Source organism: Anarhichas minor, unplaced genomic scaffold, assembly GCF_050575085.1.
Source record: "Anarhichas minor isolate MPS153535 unplaced genomic scaffold, ASM5057508v1 ptg000002l, whole genome shotgun sequence".
Classification (NCBI taxonomy): domain Eukaryota; kingdom Metazoa; phylum Chordata; class Actinopteri; order Perciformes; family Anarhichadidae; genus Anarhichas; species Anarhichas minor.
Genome location: NW_027466448.1, coordinates 9,854,772 through 9,874,257, shown reverse-complemented (window position 1 = coordinate 9,874,257; position 19,486 = coordinate 9,854,772). Strand labels below are relative to the sequence as shown.

Genomic DNA, 19,486 nt, shown 5'->3' with positions numbered 1-19,486 from the left:
TCATCTCCATTGTTCAGGCTGGCGTATTGGGTCACTCCACCTCCTTCTGTCTTTGGCCAATAATGTTCCGAAAAGTATAAACCATACGATTACTCAATATCCACCTAAAATGACTTAACACATTAAAAACAGTATATTGTTATTTTTTCTTTAATATCTATAAGACCTTTAATTAAAACCCTCACAGACACACACACAGTTTGTTTACCATCTGCTTCAAGCACTGTTATGCCTCGTCGGCAAGCCTGTCATCAAAAGCAGACTGCCAGTGCAGAGCCACATGCCGGAGGAGTCTATTTCAGTGTCCGACTTGAAAACATTAAATTCTGTTTATGGGATGGCTTAATGTCCTTAGTGTTGCAAATCTTTGGTTATAAACCAACGTATTGAAGGAATTAATGACTAATCACTAGATGAAAGATCAGCGGATCATGAATGTCAGTGCATATCATCTTGGATGGGACTTCATTGTGCTTACCAAATGGCACGGCAATCCATCCAATAATTATTGTTGAGATGTCAACCTGTTGGTTACTAGAGTAAACACGGGAATAGAGACAGTACCAAATGTTTTCCATGTGTAAAAACAATGAAGTGCCTACGTACGTATATAGTTTTAGGACTAGAACGGCTGAGAGTCTGTATAGTAAATGTACTGCTCAGCAGTTTTGTGATGAGTGTGTTCTGATAAGTAACTAGATCAATTGTAGGCTAATTGACAATAAGTACTGCTTGTGTCCGCTAACAGTGTATGGCTACAGAGAGCGATACCATAGCATCTCGGACATCTGAATCAGCCACTGTTGAATGAAAAATGTAGCCATTTTAGGGTTCAAGTTAGAGTGTGCTGTTATTTCCCAAGCTTTACACTTGATCTTCTCCACATTTAAACATAAAGTATATTATTCTAGCAATCTGTTTTCATTGAAGCTGCCTCAGCCAGGGTACACACTACAATGCTGACTACAAACATAAAAGTCATTTGAAATAACTTCTCTGACTTACGTACTTCTCCGACTGTTGGGTCTCTCGCCCCGTCTCTCTCTCTCTCTCGTGTGTGTGAATATCGCACTCAAGTCGAGGGCGACGCTTATCAGAAGACACATTTGTGATTGGCCGAGTTGCATCACATGACATGGTTTACATCTCCGTCTTATATCTTTGTCCCCTGACAGGTGGATGTTTGTTTTACGCAGCGCATGGCCTGTATTCTGCTGACCGACATGGAGCCACCCATCTCCGGTCCCACAGAATCAGAATCAGAATCAGAATCAGCACATCTTAATGGCCTCCTACCTGACATCGACCCGGCCGCTGGACTCGACTCCAAGCAGGACACGGACCCCACCTGCCTCACTGTCCACCTGTACTACCTGGAGAAGGATGGAGGAGAGGCTGACGGTTCAGAAAGCGTGCTCACGTTTCCACCAGGGGAGTACGTAGCAGAGGAACTGTGCATAAGTGCAGCGAAAGCGTGTGGTGAGTCACAAGAGGATTTCACAAAATATAGTTTAGTTAATTTAATATAAATTAAGCTATTTTTTAACATCAGTCTAATAAGGGTTTTAAATTATGCTTAAATAAAATACATCAACAATATGAGAAAACAGAGGGGAAAAAAAGAAGGACATTAAAAATATAGTGGTGTGACAATGTATTCTATTGTTCTGTTTAACAAGTATGATTTGAACGATTCATGAATTCTTAGTGCCATGTTCAAAACCTTGAGCAATTCACTGGTTCGATGACAACCCTGTTTTTATTGCCACACATCTGGATGTTTGTGCAACCTTGTGAAGTTCTGCTTTAGCGTGTGACGTACACCTCGTTGAGAAACAACTGTAAGTGCGCCAGGCTAAATAAACATTGTTTTATTAAAGAGTCTCAAATATAACACCTCTATACACATATTTTTGTTATTATGCCCAGACTGGACTATAAATGGACATAGTGTAACGCTTGTGTTTACGTTTCATGCATGCTGCCATCTTTGTCAAGAGGGGTAAAGAGCTTGTAAGGCTGAATTAGGCCTTTAAGTACAGACACACTATGTTTCCATCCAACATTAATAAATACATATTAGCAATATATTTTAAGCAGCATGCTTGAATTGTTCCGTCATACTGGCCTCAATACAAGTGAATAGGGGGGCAGTGTAAATACTTGTAGTTAAGTGTCGTGTGACCGTGACTTCAGCCAAAACTGAGTTAGGCCAATCCCAATCTGTGATAGGCCTCAGTCAAGCAAAACATGTCCCCAAAGCACATTTCCCACGGCCATGACACACATGGGAGGATGTGTTTTTTTTTACAACTGAGCCTTTAACTTTAAAAGCATGCATGTACTTCCCTCTCCACACCGTTTATTAGGACATTTTCTGAAGTTTCTGCCTTTAATTTGTCTATACATCTGTAGAAAAGCTTTTTTTGTTCACTTCAAGACGGTGGGAAATCTGATCCAAGCATCCAGTAGCCATCTTGTGGCTGTGCGCTTTAAGGTATTGATCAGCTTGGTTTCGATTTATCCGTCATCCAGGCAATAAGAAAGTAAACAATCAAATGGACTGCTTGGCCAACGCTCAAGAGCATTTGTTGTTTATTTCCGTGGCTTCTTCATCGGCTCCAAATGCGTCCAACTTCATTCCTTATACCAAGACCTTCCTGGTGAAGGACTTCAGATAGGCGCTTTTGCCATCAGAGCCGACACAGTGTTTGTTTTGTGGAAACAGAGCCACTGGCTCTTCTCTTTCTAGCAATCACAAATCAGGAAGTTGTCGACTGTTGCGTCTATTTTGCTCTCCACCCTCGCTCTATCTCTCTCCGACACGCTCTCTTGCTCCATTCCCACATGAGCCGATAAGAAACGACCTCTCTCCAATTCTTCCATATCCCCTTGCTTTTTCAACTTCCTTTGTCCTCTCGTTTCTCTGTCTTTACACTTAGGATGAAGTCAAACATTGTCACCTTCCCAACAGTCAGACCTGATATGATTGAACTTAAATAGGTGGAGAAGTTCTGTCTATATTCAATCTTTTTTTTTTCTCCTCTTTATTTATTTAGTCGGACCTCTGATTATCTGTATCTATATATAAAACGGTGTGACGTATGTTGTCAAGCCGTATAATACAATGCTTCTCAGCTACTAAGGTGTGAATACAGTGACTTACTGTGCAGTGCATTGCTCTCTTGTTTTGTCAGGCTGTGGCTCTGGAGCTAGAGCGGGTCATCCTTTAATCACAAGGTTGGCGGTTCGATGACCGGGTCTGCGTGTCTAAGTGTCCTTGAGGGAGACACTGAACCCTAAGTTGGTCCCAGAGCGGCTCCTCTGTGCTTGGGTGCATTAAATGCAGAGGTCAAATTTCATGAATATAAAATATATTTCAATTGAAAGAAAGTTTACAAATAATGTAACAAATAAGACAAGGTAGAACTTTCTTAAAGATCAACTTTCTTAGTTCTTTGACTCCACTTCCTCTGTTGCTTCCTCTAACGCACCCTCGTACCATTGCTTCACTCTGAGAGAGGGCTTCCTGCCATGTGAGGAAATGTTCCGTCTGCTATTGACCCACATGTCCGACTGGTAAAACACCTCACTGTAAGAACAAATGAGTTCACAGGAGGTCCGGACTTTAAATATGGTTGGAAACTTGGTCAAATGCCGATACCACCACATGAAAAGAAAACCCCGCCTGTGTTTGATACAAAAACACCTTACAAAGTAACTCATGCACTCGATGTCTGCGTTAGCAAAAAAAAAAAAAAAGTTTAATGTAAACGTAATGAACAAAAGGAAGAATATTGCTGAAGAAAAATCGGATTACTTCCGCCAAAAAATCACTCGCAAGCCTGAGTTGAATCACCTCTGCCAACTGCAATAGTTTGGCGTGACAGACTTTCATGCAGCCAGCGCAGAAATTTGCATAGAAAATTGTAGCAGGTGCACCATTGGACTCACCGTTAGAAGAGCTGGAGGGGACACGTCACGGTGGGTCTCTCTTTAGCTCAGGCATTTGCATGAGAAGTCTCTCAGATTGTTTCTAACTTCCAAGATCATTGGTCCTAAAAACTGGTATTTTGAAGACATAATGAGGAATTGTAGAAAAAAAACAACATACAAGTGGGACTGACGTTCCAGGAATCCGGAATTCAATAAAATTTCCCCCAAATTAGGCTATTATCGTCAGAAGAAGTTGTAAAAGTCATCCATTTCAAACAGTACTCCTGGCAACAGTCAAACTCACAAAACTGTTCATGGGAACTTCAGACGATGACAACGAACTATAAATATGCTTCCAGTCTACAGTGCTACCACGACACAAGCTGTGTGTGTGTAAACATACAGTACATATATGCTAAACTTTGTGTATTTCTAAATATTGGCCAGTTAGTGGCAACTAATTAGTAACGTACATGCAAGAGCTCTGTTCTTTATTTCAAACTTAGGTATCAATAACGAATGTGTCAATTGGCTTCTTTAATTTGAATTACAGGTATGAGGTTGCCCACTGTCCTTAGTTCCAGAATAAATGTCTGTACGATGGTACACAGATGATTGTTTTTCTCTGTCTTTTCAGGGATTGCTCCCGTGTACTGCAGCTTGTTTGGCCTCATGAGGGAAAGTGACAGGATATGGTTTCCTCCGAATCACATCTTCAAATTGCAGCAGCCAGCCAGTGAGAGCCTGCACTTCAGAATCAGGTAGATGTTTTTTACTGTGTGTCTTTCCCCCCCCCCTCCCCTTGATGAGTCGTTTATGTTCAGATTCATTTCCTTACTGGAACTTCTCTGATCTCTTTTTCTATCCAGATACAATTTTTCTGGCTGGTACAACAGCGGCAACACACTGAATGCCCATCGCTATGGCGTGTCCAAGGGGACGGAGAGCCCCGTGATGGATGACTGTGTCATGGCATACCAGTTTTTTCAGGCGAGTCTTTACAACTTCCACTTCATATTACAAGTCAGCTATTTTAGGTATTTTCCTTAAACCAAACCAAAGAACAGTGTCTTTGAGATGCCCTCAACCCCACTCTTTTAAAACATAACAATGAACAGAAATGTTGGGTGGGAGGAGATACAAATCTGCTTGCTTCCCCCCCTCTCTGTCTGTCTGTGTCATTACAGCCAATGTGTAAGTTCAGAAAACAGGAAGTGGGGTAGTAAGAAGTGCAAATGGGGAACAAGGGTTCTCTTCACTCTGTGTTTGCTCGCGCGTGTGTGTGTGTATGTGTTTGCATGAGCGTTTTAAATAGTTACCGCTTTTTTTTTTCTTCTTTCCCACATGTGTGAACTTGACACATGCAGCTCTGTTCAGCTTTGTTTTTATCTCCACTGCCACACTGACAGCATGAGGTGTGTGTCAACAGATTGACCTACAGAATGTTTCACAGGCGCCTGTTGTTGTAGAGCTTGACTTGTGCAGGCCCAACAACCTAACCAGGACTGAGTTTGTTGATGTAATATTGAATAAAAGGAGTTTCCCCTTTAAAACAGACTTTTTTTTTATCCTAGCATACATCTTCATGTGCCATAAAGAGACTATAATCAGTCCGATTACTGTTAATTTCTTTGACAAATCTAAGATTTACTGAATTTGACATGTGAAGTAAGCCAATAGTGCACTTGGTAAGGCATTTGGCATCTGTTTACCTGCTCCTTCCCCGTCTCTCACGCTATTCTTCTACTTCTGTCCATCGAACATCTGTTGTTTTTTTTCCTCCTCTAGAGGCGTAGTGACTTTCTGAATGGCTGGGTTGAAATTCCAGTGAGCCACGAGGCCCAGGAGGAGTGTCTGGGCATGGCGGTGCTGGACATGATGAGGCTCGCCAAAGAAAGCGATCAGTCACCTGTGGACATTTACAATTACACCAGGTAGGAGGCACTCACTCTCCAGAGGCAAACGTAGTATCGTTATTCTGATTATTTAAATCATTTAAAATGTGAATATGAAGGGCAGCCTGGTAGAATCATCCCTCTACTAGAAGCCTCGAACATTATACGCCCAGAAATGTTTACCACTTAACTATAAAGCAGCCTTTAAGACGAGGAAAATACAACATTTAACTCATAAAACAATGATCTGAAAATCCCAGACGGGTCGAGTCTCATATATGCCGCACACTCTCTTACCTAAGTAATGGGAAATGCTCGCTGTCATGCTGGTGTGCATGTTGTGCAGCTCATGAATAACGATTTCTCCTCAGAACACAGTGAGCATCTAGTTTCATTATGCGTGTTCATGCAGCTGAATGAATAATCTCTTTGTGTGAGATGATGTTTCGGTTCAAAAGGTGTGTTGCGCTTGAAATATTAATTCTCCTCAAATTTCCCTTTCATACATAATTCAACATCAATATTGATGTTAGTTTTAGCTGACCTTTTCAGGATTATTGACAAATTCTCCTGAGGTACACTGGCTGAACTGCCACAAAGCGTTAGCGTTTGCTCTTTTAACCTTGTTTCCTCTTTCACTTGCCCCTCCCTTCTCCCTGTGCCTTTCCTGTTATTTGTTGATCACATCCTCCTCATTTCAACCCCTTCCCCACTTTCAGCTACAAATCCTTCCTGCCGAGATGCATGCGAAGCCGCATCCAGGAATACAACATCTTGACTCGGAAGAGGATCCGCTATCGCTTCAAGAAGTTCATCCAGCAGTTCAGGGAATGCAAGGCCACGGCGTGCAACCTCAAGCTCAAATACCTGATAAGCCTGGAGATGCTGCTGCCCTCCCTCTACTCCGAGCGCTTCCAAGTCACCAACCTCTCCGCGGACACGGTTACCATCGTTGTGACGGGCGACACGGGCGTCCAGTGGTCAAAAGGGAAAGAGGAGGAGGAAGGAGCAGAGGAGGTGAGGGCCGAGCGATGGGTTGATGTTGCCTTGGTAATGCATTTGTACACACAGTCTGCCACAGTGTGAAGCTGCCATGGCTGTTTTTTAACCAATAGATGGAGCTCTAGGAGTTGGTTAAAATTGGCAATAACGACAAAAGCGCATGTGTGCGCACGCTTCTTCGTCGAATACAAACGCAATCCACTATTTTGTGCTCTTTTTGTGCCTCCAGGAGCTACAAACATACTGTGACTTCACAGAGGTGATCGACATCAGCATCAAACAGGCCAATAAGGAAGGCTCGGTGGAGAGTCGCGTAGTTACCCTCACCAGGCAGGACAACCAGATCCTGGTAGAGTACACACTTGACTCCTCTTCATGAGTCAGTATCAGCCCGATATCCGTATCGGTGCATCCTTACATAAAATATGGATTAAAGGTTTACTGTTTACATTGATTTAAAGTTAGAAATGGGTGCTGAATGATTTATGTTTGTCCTCTTCTGCACCCCTCTTCTTACCGCAAAGGAACTGGAGTTCCATTCGCTCCCAGAGGCTCTCTCTTTCGTTTCATTAGTTGATGGGTATTACAGGCTGGTTGCAGACGCCCATCATTATCTGTGTAAAGAAGTGGCTCCACCGAGACTTCTGGAGTGCATTCAGAGCTACTGCCACGGCCCTGTGTCGTGAGTATCACACACACACACATACAGATATAGCACGTCACTCGTGCACCCGCAACCACAGATCTATTCTCACACACACACATTGTCTCTTTGATCACAGGATGGAGTTTACGATCGCTAAGCTGCGTCGCTCTGGTAACCACCAAGGCCTGTACATCCTTCGCTGCAGCACGAGGGAATACGACAAATACTTCATGTCCTTTGTAGTGGGGGTAAGCTATTAATGTTTGGTCATAATCAATTTAAAGTACCGTATTTCTTACACATGACTCAAATAAACAGGCTCCTTCAACACAGTCTTTGCTAACTGATAGACATCACCTTCAGCCCACGACCACACGCATCACAGTAGACTGCCAGGATATCTCTTCTATTGGCTGGGACAATGCGTCAACACAACCATGAGACTATAATGAAGATACAATGAATTTCTTGGAAGTGATGGGAGACAAAATGTATAATGTGAGGCTTCAGCAGTCTGACTGGACAGATAAAGGGGGTGTCATCCAAAGTTACAGTTATTTATGACTAAATTCCCTCTTTGTGTTGCTGTCCCTCCACTGCAGCCCAGCAAGCAACTGTCCCTGAAAACAAAAAGTGGGACTTTAACTCTTTACTCTCACTTTAAGTGATTAACACTGCTGAAACCTCATGTTAACTTCTGATAAACATCGTAATGTATAGTTGCACAGATAGAGGACTGTGGATGTTGTCCCCCATCACTTTATGAATGGATACTTTCATGGCCAGTATGGACAAGAGGACTGAGAGCAAAACCTGTATCAATGTTTATACTGTAAGGGCACCTGACTGTAGTTTCTTCAGCTATTATGTCTTCTTTTTTTCTTTATTGCAAGACAAAAGACAATAGATAGACATAACAACAAGAGGACGACAAGAACAAGTGGGATACAAGCCAGCAAACATCATATAGTCAGTGTATGGGAGAACGGTGTGTGTGTGTGTGTGTGTGTGTGTCCTTGAGCCTTTTGAGATGAAAAACAAAATGAAAAAAAATGAAAAAATAACATAGGAAAGTACATAAATGGGGGCAAATTACATAAATTATAAAATAATAACGTCCAGAAAAAGAAAATGCTTTTAACGTAAACAAAGTCAGGGGCAGTATCGCCCCGTCCACTGGTATTATGTCTTCTGACTGACACTGACTCAATCACATGTGTACTCTGTAGTCTTTTTAATAATACTGTTGGCATGTTCCGAACAGTTTAGCTGTAATGAGTGCTATTTTTTTTGTTTTCAGCTTGAAACTATGGTGGACTACAAGCACTGTCAGATCACGAAGACGGAGTCAGGAGAGTACATTCTGAGTGGTGCCAAGAGGAGCTTCGGCTCACTCAGGGAACTTCTGCACTGCTACCAAAAGGAGGCGCTCCGCACCGATGGATACACATTCCAGCTGACCAGGTGCTGCTCACCCGGCCTCAAAGGTAAGCATGCACACACAAGACACTAACAAGAATACTGTATGTATACATGCACACATATTACCACAGGTAAAAGAACACATACACAGTAAAATGCAGACATCCAATGCACCAGAAATATTCTCCAGCACAGCTGAGACCTTTTCACTGAGTTATTATGGAGCTAACCTTTTGTTATTTGCTTCTTTGTCCATAAGGCTGCAAGAATAAGCAACAGCATCCTGTTAATCATATATAGATGAACTCATATTTTAAGCTGGATCTATTGTCAAAATTTGAGTGAGTTTTGTTAAGTTTTGATAGTTAATTAATTCATTATTGAAGCTCATTTGGATCAATACCACATAAGTTGTATTCATGATTAAGAACTATAAATTAAGCAGTCTAATTTCCCAATTGCTAGCTGTTGCATTCCTAATTCATATTTGTCATTTAATAGTATCACACATCGGAAAGCTGCAACCCTCCGGCAGTGACGATCAGATATAGTGTCAAAGTGTGAGTTTTCCTAATCCCTGCCCATCTTTACCTTTCTTCAGATAAATCCAACCTGGTGGTGTGTAGAAACAATCAAGGTGCCGATGTCCCACTGTCTCCCTCGCTCCACAATCACAACATCAGCCAGATGGTCTTCCACAAGATCCGAAAAGAGGACCTCGTCATCGTAAGATAACCCTCCTCACTTTAGCTGAAAAAAGCATCCAAACAGTCATAACTAGGCCGTTTCTATGCTCTTATTAGGTTGTATACCAATACTGACTAAAACACTCGTATCAGATTAGATGCATTGTAGAGGCTTAGAATCAAACTGTCTCAAAAGGCTCTTGTTTACGAGTTCCTGAACAGATAAGTTAGGATCTGCACCAAAGTGGGTGGCCAGTGTCTTTGTACTTGTGTAATAACACTGAATGTAAAGCCAATATGCACTGATGCAGGCCTTCTGTAGACAAGGTAACATTGTAAACATGTCAATATGCGTGAACATGCCACAAGTATCGACCAGAAAGGACGAGAAGGATTCCCGTTGGGTCCATGAGGTCGCTACAATTAGCAACAACACTTCCTCAATTGATTCCCCCGTTGTAACTCAGCGTCAATAGCAGTCTCTGTGGACATGTGCGAGTACAGAATTGTGTATGTCAGCCATGCTCTCACCTCGTTGACTGCTCTGTCTGTCTCACCATCTTTTAGTTACAAGTTTTGCACAGCAGGTGTGTCACAAGAACACCGCTGACGCTGTTCCACCAATCAGAGAGCTCAGGGTTTTTCCTGTACTGCAATATTGTCTTCTCACTCATCCCGTACCAGATTCAAGATGGGTTTTCTTTTAATCTTTCTGTTTTAAACAGGTGTTCAGCTTTCTTGCGCATTTAGATCTTTTTAATATCCTGGCCTTAAATCGAATTCGTTGGAGCTTAAGCAGTCCAGGCCATGAGGTCAAATAGGGTGGAGGTGGAAGGACAGTCAGCAGTCGGCTTTAATCAGTTTGGTTTCTGGGCTGCAAGTGAGGAAGCTTGTAGCTTCCATTATCTCTTTGATATGTAAGTTCGAGCATCGTTTATCATATAGGTCTTTGCCTTTATTATGATTATTTCGAAATAAATATGCTCCTTGGTAATTCTTCTTGGAGAGTGTATTGGCAGTTTAAACCTACTGTCTTATATTAGGCCTCTTGGCTAAGTGCTTGTCTCTTTCTGCCTTCCAACCTTCGGCTTCCCAGCCAATGTTGTTGTGTTAAGCATTCAACTATTAACTCCCAACAAACAGAAAGAGACACTAGACGTGAGGTTATGAATCTACAGACAAAACACGGTGTCTTCAAGACACCTGCTAAAGGTCAAAATATGTACACGTGTCTTTATTTATCTAAACTTCGTTCAGTATCTCTCTGGCCAGCCAGCTGGGGAATCCCCATTGTCAAATAAAACTCTTAATACTCTAAAAGGATCAGCCTGCTCCTTGTGAATTCCTCTTTAAAGTGCCACCACAGATCGTTCCAGTACTTTATGGTGAGAGAATATCGGGCAAAGAAGTGTCTCTTTGACTCAGAGAAAGCCGTAAAAGTCAACATAATAAAACTCTTGTGTTGTAGAATGAGAGTCTGGGCCAAGGAACTTTCACCAAGATCTTCTGCGGTGTGAGGAAGGAGCTGGGAGACTACGGAGAGATACACCAGATGGACGTCGTTATTAAGATCCTGGAAAAGTCTCACCGCAACTATTCAGAGGTTGGCCTGTTGAGGGAGTGAATGAGTGAGTGAGTGAGTGGGTGAGTGAGTGAGTGAGTGGATCAGATTAAATAGACTCTGGGGTCATGAGTCGAAAGGAGACAAGGTAATCGGATCTCTTCTCTTACTTTTCCCTCACAGTCCTTCTTTGAAGCAGCCAGTATGATGAGCCAGCTCTCCCACAAGCACTTGCTCCTCAACTTTGGCGTGTGCGTTTGTGGCAATGAGAGTAAGTCTGTAACACACACACACACACACACACACACACATACACACACACTACTGGACCATATATGGTCACAAAGGACGAAATCATTGTGGTTATCCTCACCTGTGGCATATAAAAAGGACACTTTAAGATTTTAGATTCGAGGGATGTTGAGACCAAGACAAGGAGGCTGTTGTTCTCCTGAACACAAAAGAGCCAGTTTTCACGCTACAAACAGTTGTGTTTACAAGAGTTAAGGTTGTCCCTGTAGGCAACTGAGACAAACAGAGAGGAAATAAGGTTTCTGACCCGTTCTCTGCTGTGCCCTGACCCTTCCACTGTGACCACATTAAGCCCCCCAGGAGTCACTAATGGGCCACTGCAGCCTTGATCTTTGCTTCCACCTACAACTGCCCACACACATCAGAGCAGTATTGTCTGGAGGCATTCACCATTCACACTTCTGAGTGCAGGAAAAGAGCAGGCTGGAAAGAAAATATAATAAATGACTTAGAAATAGAGATAACAGCAACACTCACACAAGTTTATGTATTGTCGTTTTGTGTCCGAACACCATTTTTGGGGCATTGAGGCATCATAAATTTGCTAATATGCAGGCCTATAAACAAATGAATAAATATAAATTAAAATACATTTCCTAGTCCGTGGGGACTTGGCTTGGGAACTGGAGAGTCGCCAGTTAAGGTCCCCTCACAGACCATGATGTGTCTGTAAGGGGACTGGACTTTATGACCATAGATAGATTTCTCATGTGGTACAACAAAAAACTGAACTGCATCAGATGGCAAACTGTGGATGAAGACATAAATGGATGCAGACGGTGTTCTGTCTATAACTGCTGTCAAAGTGTCTACAGGAAACCACAAACTGGAGTTCTGTTGAAAAGATTTTCTACATGTATACAGTATAGTAGTGATTAATAAAAAACGATGTCTCTCTCATCTCCCTGTCAGACATGATGGTGCAGGAGTATGGCAGATTTGGTTCACTGGACACGTACCTGAAAAAGAAAAAAAGCTGTGTTAACATCACCTGGAAGCTAGAAGTGGCCAAGCAGCTATCCTGGGCCATGCACTACCTGGTAAGACTCCCAACATAATGCAGTACAAACTACAGATCTGTATGGGGCAGCACATTTACACATTCTGATATTCGAGGTAAAGAGAAATATCTTCAACTCGTGTGCATATAAAACTAGTTGAGCGTGGGTGCCTTACAAATGTAATTAAATTTGTCTCTGTGGTGTGTCTGCCCGCAGGAGGACAAAAACCTCGTTCATGGAAATGTTTGTGCCAAGAATGTCCTTTTGATCAGAGAGGAGGATCGGATGACGGGCAGCCTGCCCTTCATCAAACTCAGTGACCCGGGTATCAGCATCACCGTGCTGCCCAAAGAAGGTGAGAGACTTGGGAGTCACGTACTGTCCTGATGTGAGACAACCTAACGCCTCTCTTGAGGCACAAGTCATGTGAACATAGTTTTGCTTTGGTGTGATTTGTTTGTTTTTTTCTCCCTCCTTGCCGTCCACGTCAACCTCTTATTCCGTTCACATGTTTCCTTCCCTCTGTGCTTCTGTGTCTCCTCATGTCCATTCATCAGTTCTGGTGGAGCGTATCCCGTGGGTGCCCCCCGAGTGCATTGAAAACCCCCAAAACTTGAGTTTAGCCACAGACAAGTGGGGCTTCGGGACCACCCTGTGGGAGATCTGCAGTGGCGGAGACAAACCGCTCTGCACCCTGGACTGCTCAAAGGTCACAAAAACAGAAGATGCATTCAGATTATTGACTTACTGAAAACGATCTGTATTAAAGTAATAGCTCGATATTTTGGGAAATGTTGATTTCATTTGGTTGCCCGGCCTCACTGACTCCAGGAAGTCACTTCTCCCCAGCAAGAAATAGATCCAGTGTCATTCTTACACTGTGGTGTTCAGGCTAGCTGTTTTCACCCGTTTCCAGTCATTATGCTAAGCTAAGCTAACCAGCTGTTGGCTGTAGCTTCATATGTACCGTACAGATATGAGAGTGGCATCACTCATAGCTCATAACATTTGTTTTAAAGTGAGAAGGACTTATTTGAAACATATTCTATTGATTATTCTAAGTGTGCCAACTTTGTTTTATTTAACTCGGTTTGAATACATGCAGGTTCTGACTTTTGCTCCTGTGCCCTGCAGAAGAACCTGTTCTATGAGGACAGGCACCAGCTGCCGGCTCCCAAATGGACCGAGCTGGCCAATCTGATTAACAGCTGTATGGACTATGAGCCCTCACACCGGCCCTCCTTCAAAGCAATTATCAGGGATCTCAACAGCCTCTTCACGCCAGGTAGGAAGAGAAAATGAATGTACAGGCCTCTGCCAGAGTCTCCTGTAACATCTGACAGACAGATCTATTGATCATGTGGCTACACACTGCCCTACACACTCTTCGTTGACCGTTTTTATAAAAACGACTTTGCACCCTCTTGTGTTGCAGACTATGAGCTGCTGGTGGAGAGCGACATGGTGCCCAACAGGACAAGAGGCGTCGGCTTCCCGTGGGCCTCCGAGAGCCAGGAGCCCGCCCAGTTTGAGGAGAGGCACCTCATCTTTCTCAAGCAGCTGGGCAAAGTGAGACATGCAGACACACACAAACTAGATTATTATCAAGAATGTTCTTTTTCTTTTATCTCCTTCATAGTATTTAGATATTGTCTTTAAGGGTGCATGTTTTTTAATAACTTATTTGCTCGATATTTCTTCATTACACCTCCCTTAAGTCATTTTTAATACCAACATTTGTTTAAGCATTATAAATAATTTCAGATCAACATCTGTTAAAACTTCCGTTCACGCTCTCTCGAGGTGTTTTTTGTTTCAGTTCGTATCTCAATGTGGGTGTTGGAAATGAATCTTTCAGATAGATTATGATGCACAGTAGCAAACATTAAACCCACATGACTAATCAGCAGTTTCAGCTAGCATCTTAAATATTCTCATAATACTTTCTAGAAAGCAGGACGTTGCTCTGAGCACTATTTGATATGAGAGAAAACTTACTTCTGAAGATGATGTGTATTGTTTTCTGTCATAACTGAACTAAATGTATACTTTGCTACATTAGAAAAGCTCATTCAATGTGTGCTCTAAACCAAGAAGAAATCATAGCTGTTCCTACGTCTCTTAAATGTGCTCTCTCCTCTGACATCACGCTGCAGGGAAACTTCGGCAGCGTGGAGATGTGCCGGTACGACCCCCTGCAGGACAGCACGGGGGAGGTGGTGGCCGTGAAGAAACTGCAGCACAGCACCGCCGAGCACCTCAGGGACTTTGAGCGGGAAATCGAGATCCTCAAATCCCTCCAGCATGAAAACATTGTCAAATACAAAGGAGTTTGCTACAGTGCAGGTACAAGCACATTTTAAAAAACATATATGGACTTTTTTTTGGGGTTCGAAAATGTGTTTGTTTATTAATATATGACACAGTAATCAAGATGAATGATGTCAGATTATGTGTGCCATATTCTTGATAAAAAACATAGTGATATAAGCTGGTGTTTCAACATCAGTAGTCGTAAATTGATGAAAGGAATAAGAAGACTGCTGGATGAAAAAAAAAAACAGTTTTCTTGGTTGGAAAAAATGTAGATGAAGCAAATTAATTGCCTGATTAATCTCGATTCTTACGTTAGATGCAGGAGGGGTTCAGTGTTTTTCTTTCACTCAAGTAACGGAGCAAATTTACCTTTGATACGATCACCCGGGCATGTTTTGTTTAACATAATAATGTCGTTACGGTTCCAACATTTGCTGCCTAGGGCGCCAGTGACCATGCCCATGAAACAAATGAATCTTGATTTTCTCACAGGGCCGCCACGCTACTCATTCGTCATATTTCCTCTCCTAAGTGTCACACTTAACTTTGTTTCCGCAGGTCGAAGGAACCTCCGGCTGATCATGGAGTATCTCCCCTTCGGCAGCTTGAGAGATTATCTCATCAAACACAAGGAGCGCTTTGATTTCAACAAACTGCTGCACTATGCGTCACAGATTTGCAAGGTAATGCAGTGCAGTAGGTGGTGCTTTGTGGAACCCCACCTTGTCATACATACGTTATTGGTGTCGTGAACATCTGAAACGGCTCTTCCTGGAGCTGCAGTCCAATTTAACTTCCATGTTAAATATGCTAGTTTTACATACCTGGGTACTTTCTCTTTACCATATTTCCTGTATTTGATACCATTGAAAATGTTTTTTAATACTGATATTATAGGCAGACAAATGACTGTGAGATGTTAGAAATCACAAGAGCGTCCATAATTTCAGGACTGGTTTGCGGCGCTCGGCAGGGTGGCTGCATATGACTACATAGCTTGACACGTTAATTGCTGTTGAACTTCGTTAACATTTGTTTGACATTGTATGAATACATGCGCGGCACAGAGCAATATAATTAGTTGGAGGTTGTTGACTCCGGCTGATTACGGTGGCTCGAGGTTATGATTAGGAGCAGCATTTATCATGGCAGGGTATATATTGTGGTCATGTCCTCTCATTAGTACATATTATTCACGGGGGTTTATATAACACTGTGCAGGTGTAGCCGGGGAGTGGAGGCCTGAGATGGCTGTCTACACAGCAGCAACATACATTTTCTAAATATAATATATGCGGAAAACTACAAAAAGTAAATTAAGTCAAGAAATACATATCAAATGACACATGCGAGTCTTCCTTTTTTATTTAATTATTTTGTTTCTTTGACAGTTTCCCCCCCCCCAAAATCAATGAAATACTCGTGTCATTCTTCAGGGCATGGACTACCTTGCCACTAAGCGATACATCCACAGAGACCTGGCCACTCGGAACATTCTGGTGGAGAGCGAGATGAGGGTGAAGATCGGTGATTTTGGCCTGACCAAGGTGCTGCCGCATGACAAAGAGTACTACACCGTCAGAGAGCCGGGGGAAAGCCCCATCTTTTGGTGAGGAAGACACACTGCGTGTGTTTGTTACAAGTATTTTAGCTTTTCTACAGGTATTCTTTTTTCTACAGTTCTACATTATTGTGACGAGGCGCTAAAAAGTAAGATCATGGGATTCACAGTAGTTTTGGTACTGTTTCGTTCATGCCTTCATATCTGTCTGCTTGTATTGTAGGATTAGTGTTGACCGTTTAAAGATGTGTGCATCGTTATGTATGTTATGTACAATGTGTTGTGGTATTTTCCAGGTATGCTCCAGAGTCGCTGACAGAGAGCAAGTTCTCTGTGGGATCAGACGTTTGGAGTTTCGGTGTTGTCCTCTACGAACTCTTCACTTGCAGTGATAAGAACTGCAGCCCTCCTGCGGTACTGCACTTTCTTTCTTTTTTTAGTTTGACAATTTGACTTCTCTCTTATGCAACCTTTTTGTTATTCTACCCTTAATTGCTTTGTCAACTTTAATTAAGCTACAAAAATGGGCCAGTGTAATTAGTTTGTAGTGTTGTTAAAGAAATCAGTTGATTGAGCTCTCTGCTCTGCAGTAGAGCAAAGTACTTCAAAACAAGAAACACTTCTCGGAATTGTTTTTGGGGGGGGCAGTTTTAATGTTTTACCAAACTGTTTTCACTGAAGCCAAACAAGAACTGCTGTTTGTCTGCTCCAGGTGTTTATGGACAAGATGGGACATGAAAAGCAGGGCCAGATGATTGTCTACCATCTGATAGATCTGCTCAAACAGGGATATCGGCTGCCTGATCCTGCTAATTGTCCAAAGGAGGTCAGTAAAAGTTGTTGTTTTTAAACTGCGAAACAAATCTTTCTGTTTTTTTGTTTTATTAAAAATGTGTCTTGGTTCAAACACTTTGGGAATAAAGAAATTATGATTCTTAGCTCCAAGCAGAAAAGGGCACCGTGTCATATCATTAAAATGTGTATCCAATATGCATCTGATAATGAATGAACCCTCTAATCCTAAAAAGATAAAGGTCAAAACGTGGCTGTAAAACCGTGTTAAAGTAGAATGAAATGATTGTTTGTGCTCTGATGTTTCCTTCAGATTCTCAAGATCATGTCAGACTGCTGGAGCAGTGAACCGAGACTGCGCCCTACTTTCAAGAAATTAATCCACAGTGTGGAGACTATACGTCTCGTAGATGAGCCGCATTGATCCCTTAACCTTTGACCTTTAGGTGTTGACCACAGTCAGACCTCAAAGATCTGAACAGAACAATGAATGTCTTTGCGGTGTCTGGGTGTACTGCAGTGATGCGCTCACTAGTCGGACATACACGTGTTTTCTGTTGGTGCTCTTTGACGCTTATTCAAATAAGGAGGATGAATGGTGATATCCACTGTCTTGGCAGTTTACCTACTTCTTTCTCACAAATTATTATAAATTATTTGATTAATTAGTACACTACATCCGACTCAAGACACCAAACCAAACAGATTTCAGATGCCTTTAAGAACATTTCATTATGAGATTTAAATATCATTCTTTTCTTTGTGTTATTTGTACATTTGTTGTTTTACAAATTGAATATGATGAGTCACAGACTGGAGAAGTGTGCTGTAAGATTTTCTCCGACTTGTGCTGAATGTTTAATTAAGCCTCAGTGTCGGGAACAAAAATGTATAAATCACCGACAAGCGGCATTTCATCAGTTAATGCTCAGTGCTTTGATTGTTGTAAACCTCACTGCACGGCTCTTGTGTGGGCGAACTTTTAGGGACTTGAACCGAGCAGGGGTCCTCCTGCTGACACCCAGACAGACTTCTGCTTGATGGTTTCCAGTTACATTTCAGCTGTTACAGTGGACTTGTGTTTTCCACATAATCATTTGCACCTCGAGGATGAGTCTATGTTTTCTGAGCTGATCAAGCAGCAGAAGCACCCACAGTCCTTTTTGAGTGATGTTGGTTTGCTGGGACTACACATCAGTGACCAGACTTGAAAGAAATACGCAGTTATTTGTCAAATACATGATAGAGACAGCAATAACTGCTCAGTCATCTCTTTGAAAACTGTGTATCTAATAGTGTCATATCATGGACTCATACAGTATAATTCTTGTTTTTTAAAAATGGAAATGATGATGTTGTCTTTGTAATTAGTAATGGGTATATATTTTATAAATACAGTATGAAGTTTTCAGTGTTATAAGGCTATACTATCTGACTGTACTGTAGATACATGATGTGAAAAGTTGAAGTTCATCTTGGTGGAGAAAATAATAATGAAAGGAGGTGCTTTTATTTTCTGCAGTAGCTTGTTGTGAGGGTTCTATTTAAAACTTTGACTTTTGTTCACGTCATTGCTTTTCCACCATTTCAAAGCTGTTGAGGAGCTTGTGCAAATGTTGAATATGAGTCTGTGTCATGATGTGCATTACATTGTCAGCCACAAAGGTATTGTATGTTTGTTTTGTTTTTTTAACTTAATGGATGGTGCATCGGTCATCTCCTCAGTCCCCGAGCAGAGTTATTTGTGGAACAGCATCTTTCTTTCCCATTTTGAAACTTAAAAAACAACCACTTTCCAAAGTTTTGTTTATGCCATTAAGAGGTCGGCCATATGCTGGGACATGCACCAAATGTCAAAGCATGGATGCCCTCTCACATCGCTGAAGATGAGTCACTGTAAAGTTTTCTCACTAACAAACTCACAGTGTGTCTGTAAGCTCCCACGCTCTCAACCTTTGGCCGGTATCACTCCGGTCAGAACATTTTGTTCACATCTGTTGTGAATGACAGGACGACAGTTTCTTAGGAGTTGCTAAATAATGACAAGATGGGAAATGTTGCTGCCTCACGGGTTACACCCCCCCCCCCCCCCCCCCCAAAAAAAAAAGGTTTTAACTCATATGACCATTAATGTGATAGATGTACATTGGTGTGTGAAACCAAATGTGATTATTTTGTGATCCATGTATAACTTTTTATCCAAGGTTTTCAGAAAAACATATCTATTTATTTCAATTTCTGTTTGTTTGACATTAAGCCTGGTTCTGTCATCTGATGGCAACTTGCAGCTACCTTTATGTGTAGAAAGATGTAAATATTAAGTTGATTAATGTGAATAAAATGGATATTTAGTATA

At 42.0% G+C, this 19,486-nt stretch overlaps 1 protein-coding gene across 1 annotated transcript in view; it reads left to right on the top strand.

The window, feature by feature from the left end:
* Positions 1-19,486, top strand: part of jak2a (Janus kinase 2a) — a 23,898-nt gene extending 4,412 nt beyond the window's left edge. Inside the window, exons 2-24 of the mRNA XM_076089806.1 lie at positions 1,176-1,479; positions 4,574-4,697; positions 4,806-4,926; positions 5,725-5,870; positions 6,551-6,848; positions 7,063-7,182; positions 7,358-7,515; positions 7,616-7,727; positions 8,780-8,966; positions 9,503-9,627; positions 11,056-11,190; positions 11,332-11,419; positions 12,373-12,500; positions 12,678-12,816; positions 13,019-13,170; positions 13,596-13,746; positions 13,897-14,030; positions 14,618-14,807; positions 15,336-15,460; positions 16,214-16,386; positions 16,635-16,752; positions 17,051-17,164; positions 17,444-19,486. Coding sequence (XP_075945921.1) covers positions 1,200-1,479; positions 4,574-4,697; positions 4,806-4,926; positions 5,725-5,870; positions 6,551-6,848; positions 7,063-7,182; positions 7,358-7,515; positions 7,616-7,727; positions 8,780-8,966; positions 9,503-9,627; positions 11,056-11,190; positions 11,332-11,419; positions 12,373-12,500; positions 12,678-12,816; positions 13,019-13,170; positions 13,596-13,746; positions 13,897-14,030; positions 14,618-14,807; positions 15,336-15,460; positions 16,214-16,386; positions 16,635-16,752; positions 17,051-17,164; positions 17,444-17,554 — 3,429 coding nt within the window. The 5' untranslated portion in view covers positions 1,176-1,199 and the 3' untranslated portion in view covers positions 17,555-19,486. The remainder of the gene's footprint in view (positions 1-1,175; positions 1,480-4,573; positions 4,698-4,805; positions 4,927-5,724; positions 5,871-6,550; positions 6,849-7,062; positions 7,183-7,357; positions 7,516-7,615; positions 7,728-8,779; positions 8,967-9,502; positions 9,628-11,055; positions 11,191-11,331; positions 11,420-12,372; positions 12,501-12,677; positions 12,817-13,018; positions 13,171-13,595; positions 13,747-13,896; positions 14,031-14,617; positions 14,808-15,335; positions 15,461-16,213; positions 16,387-16,634; positions 16,753-17,050; positions 17,165-17,443) is intronic.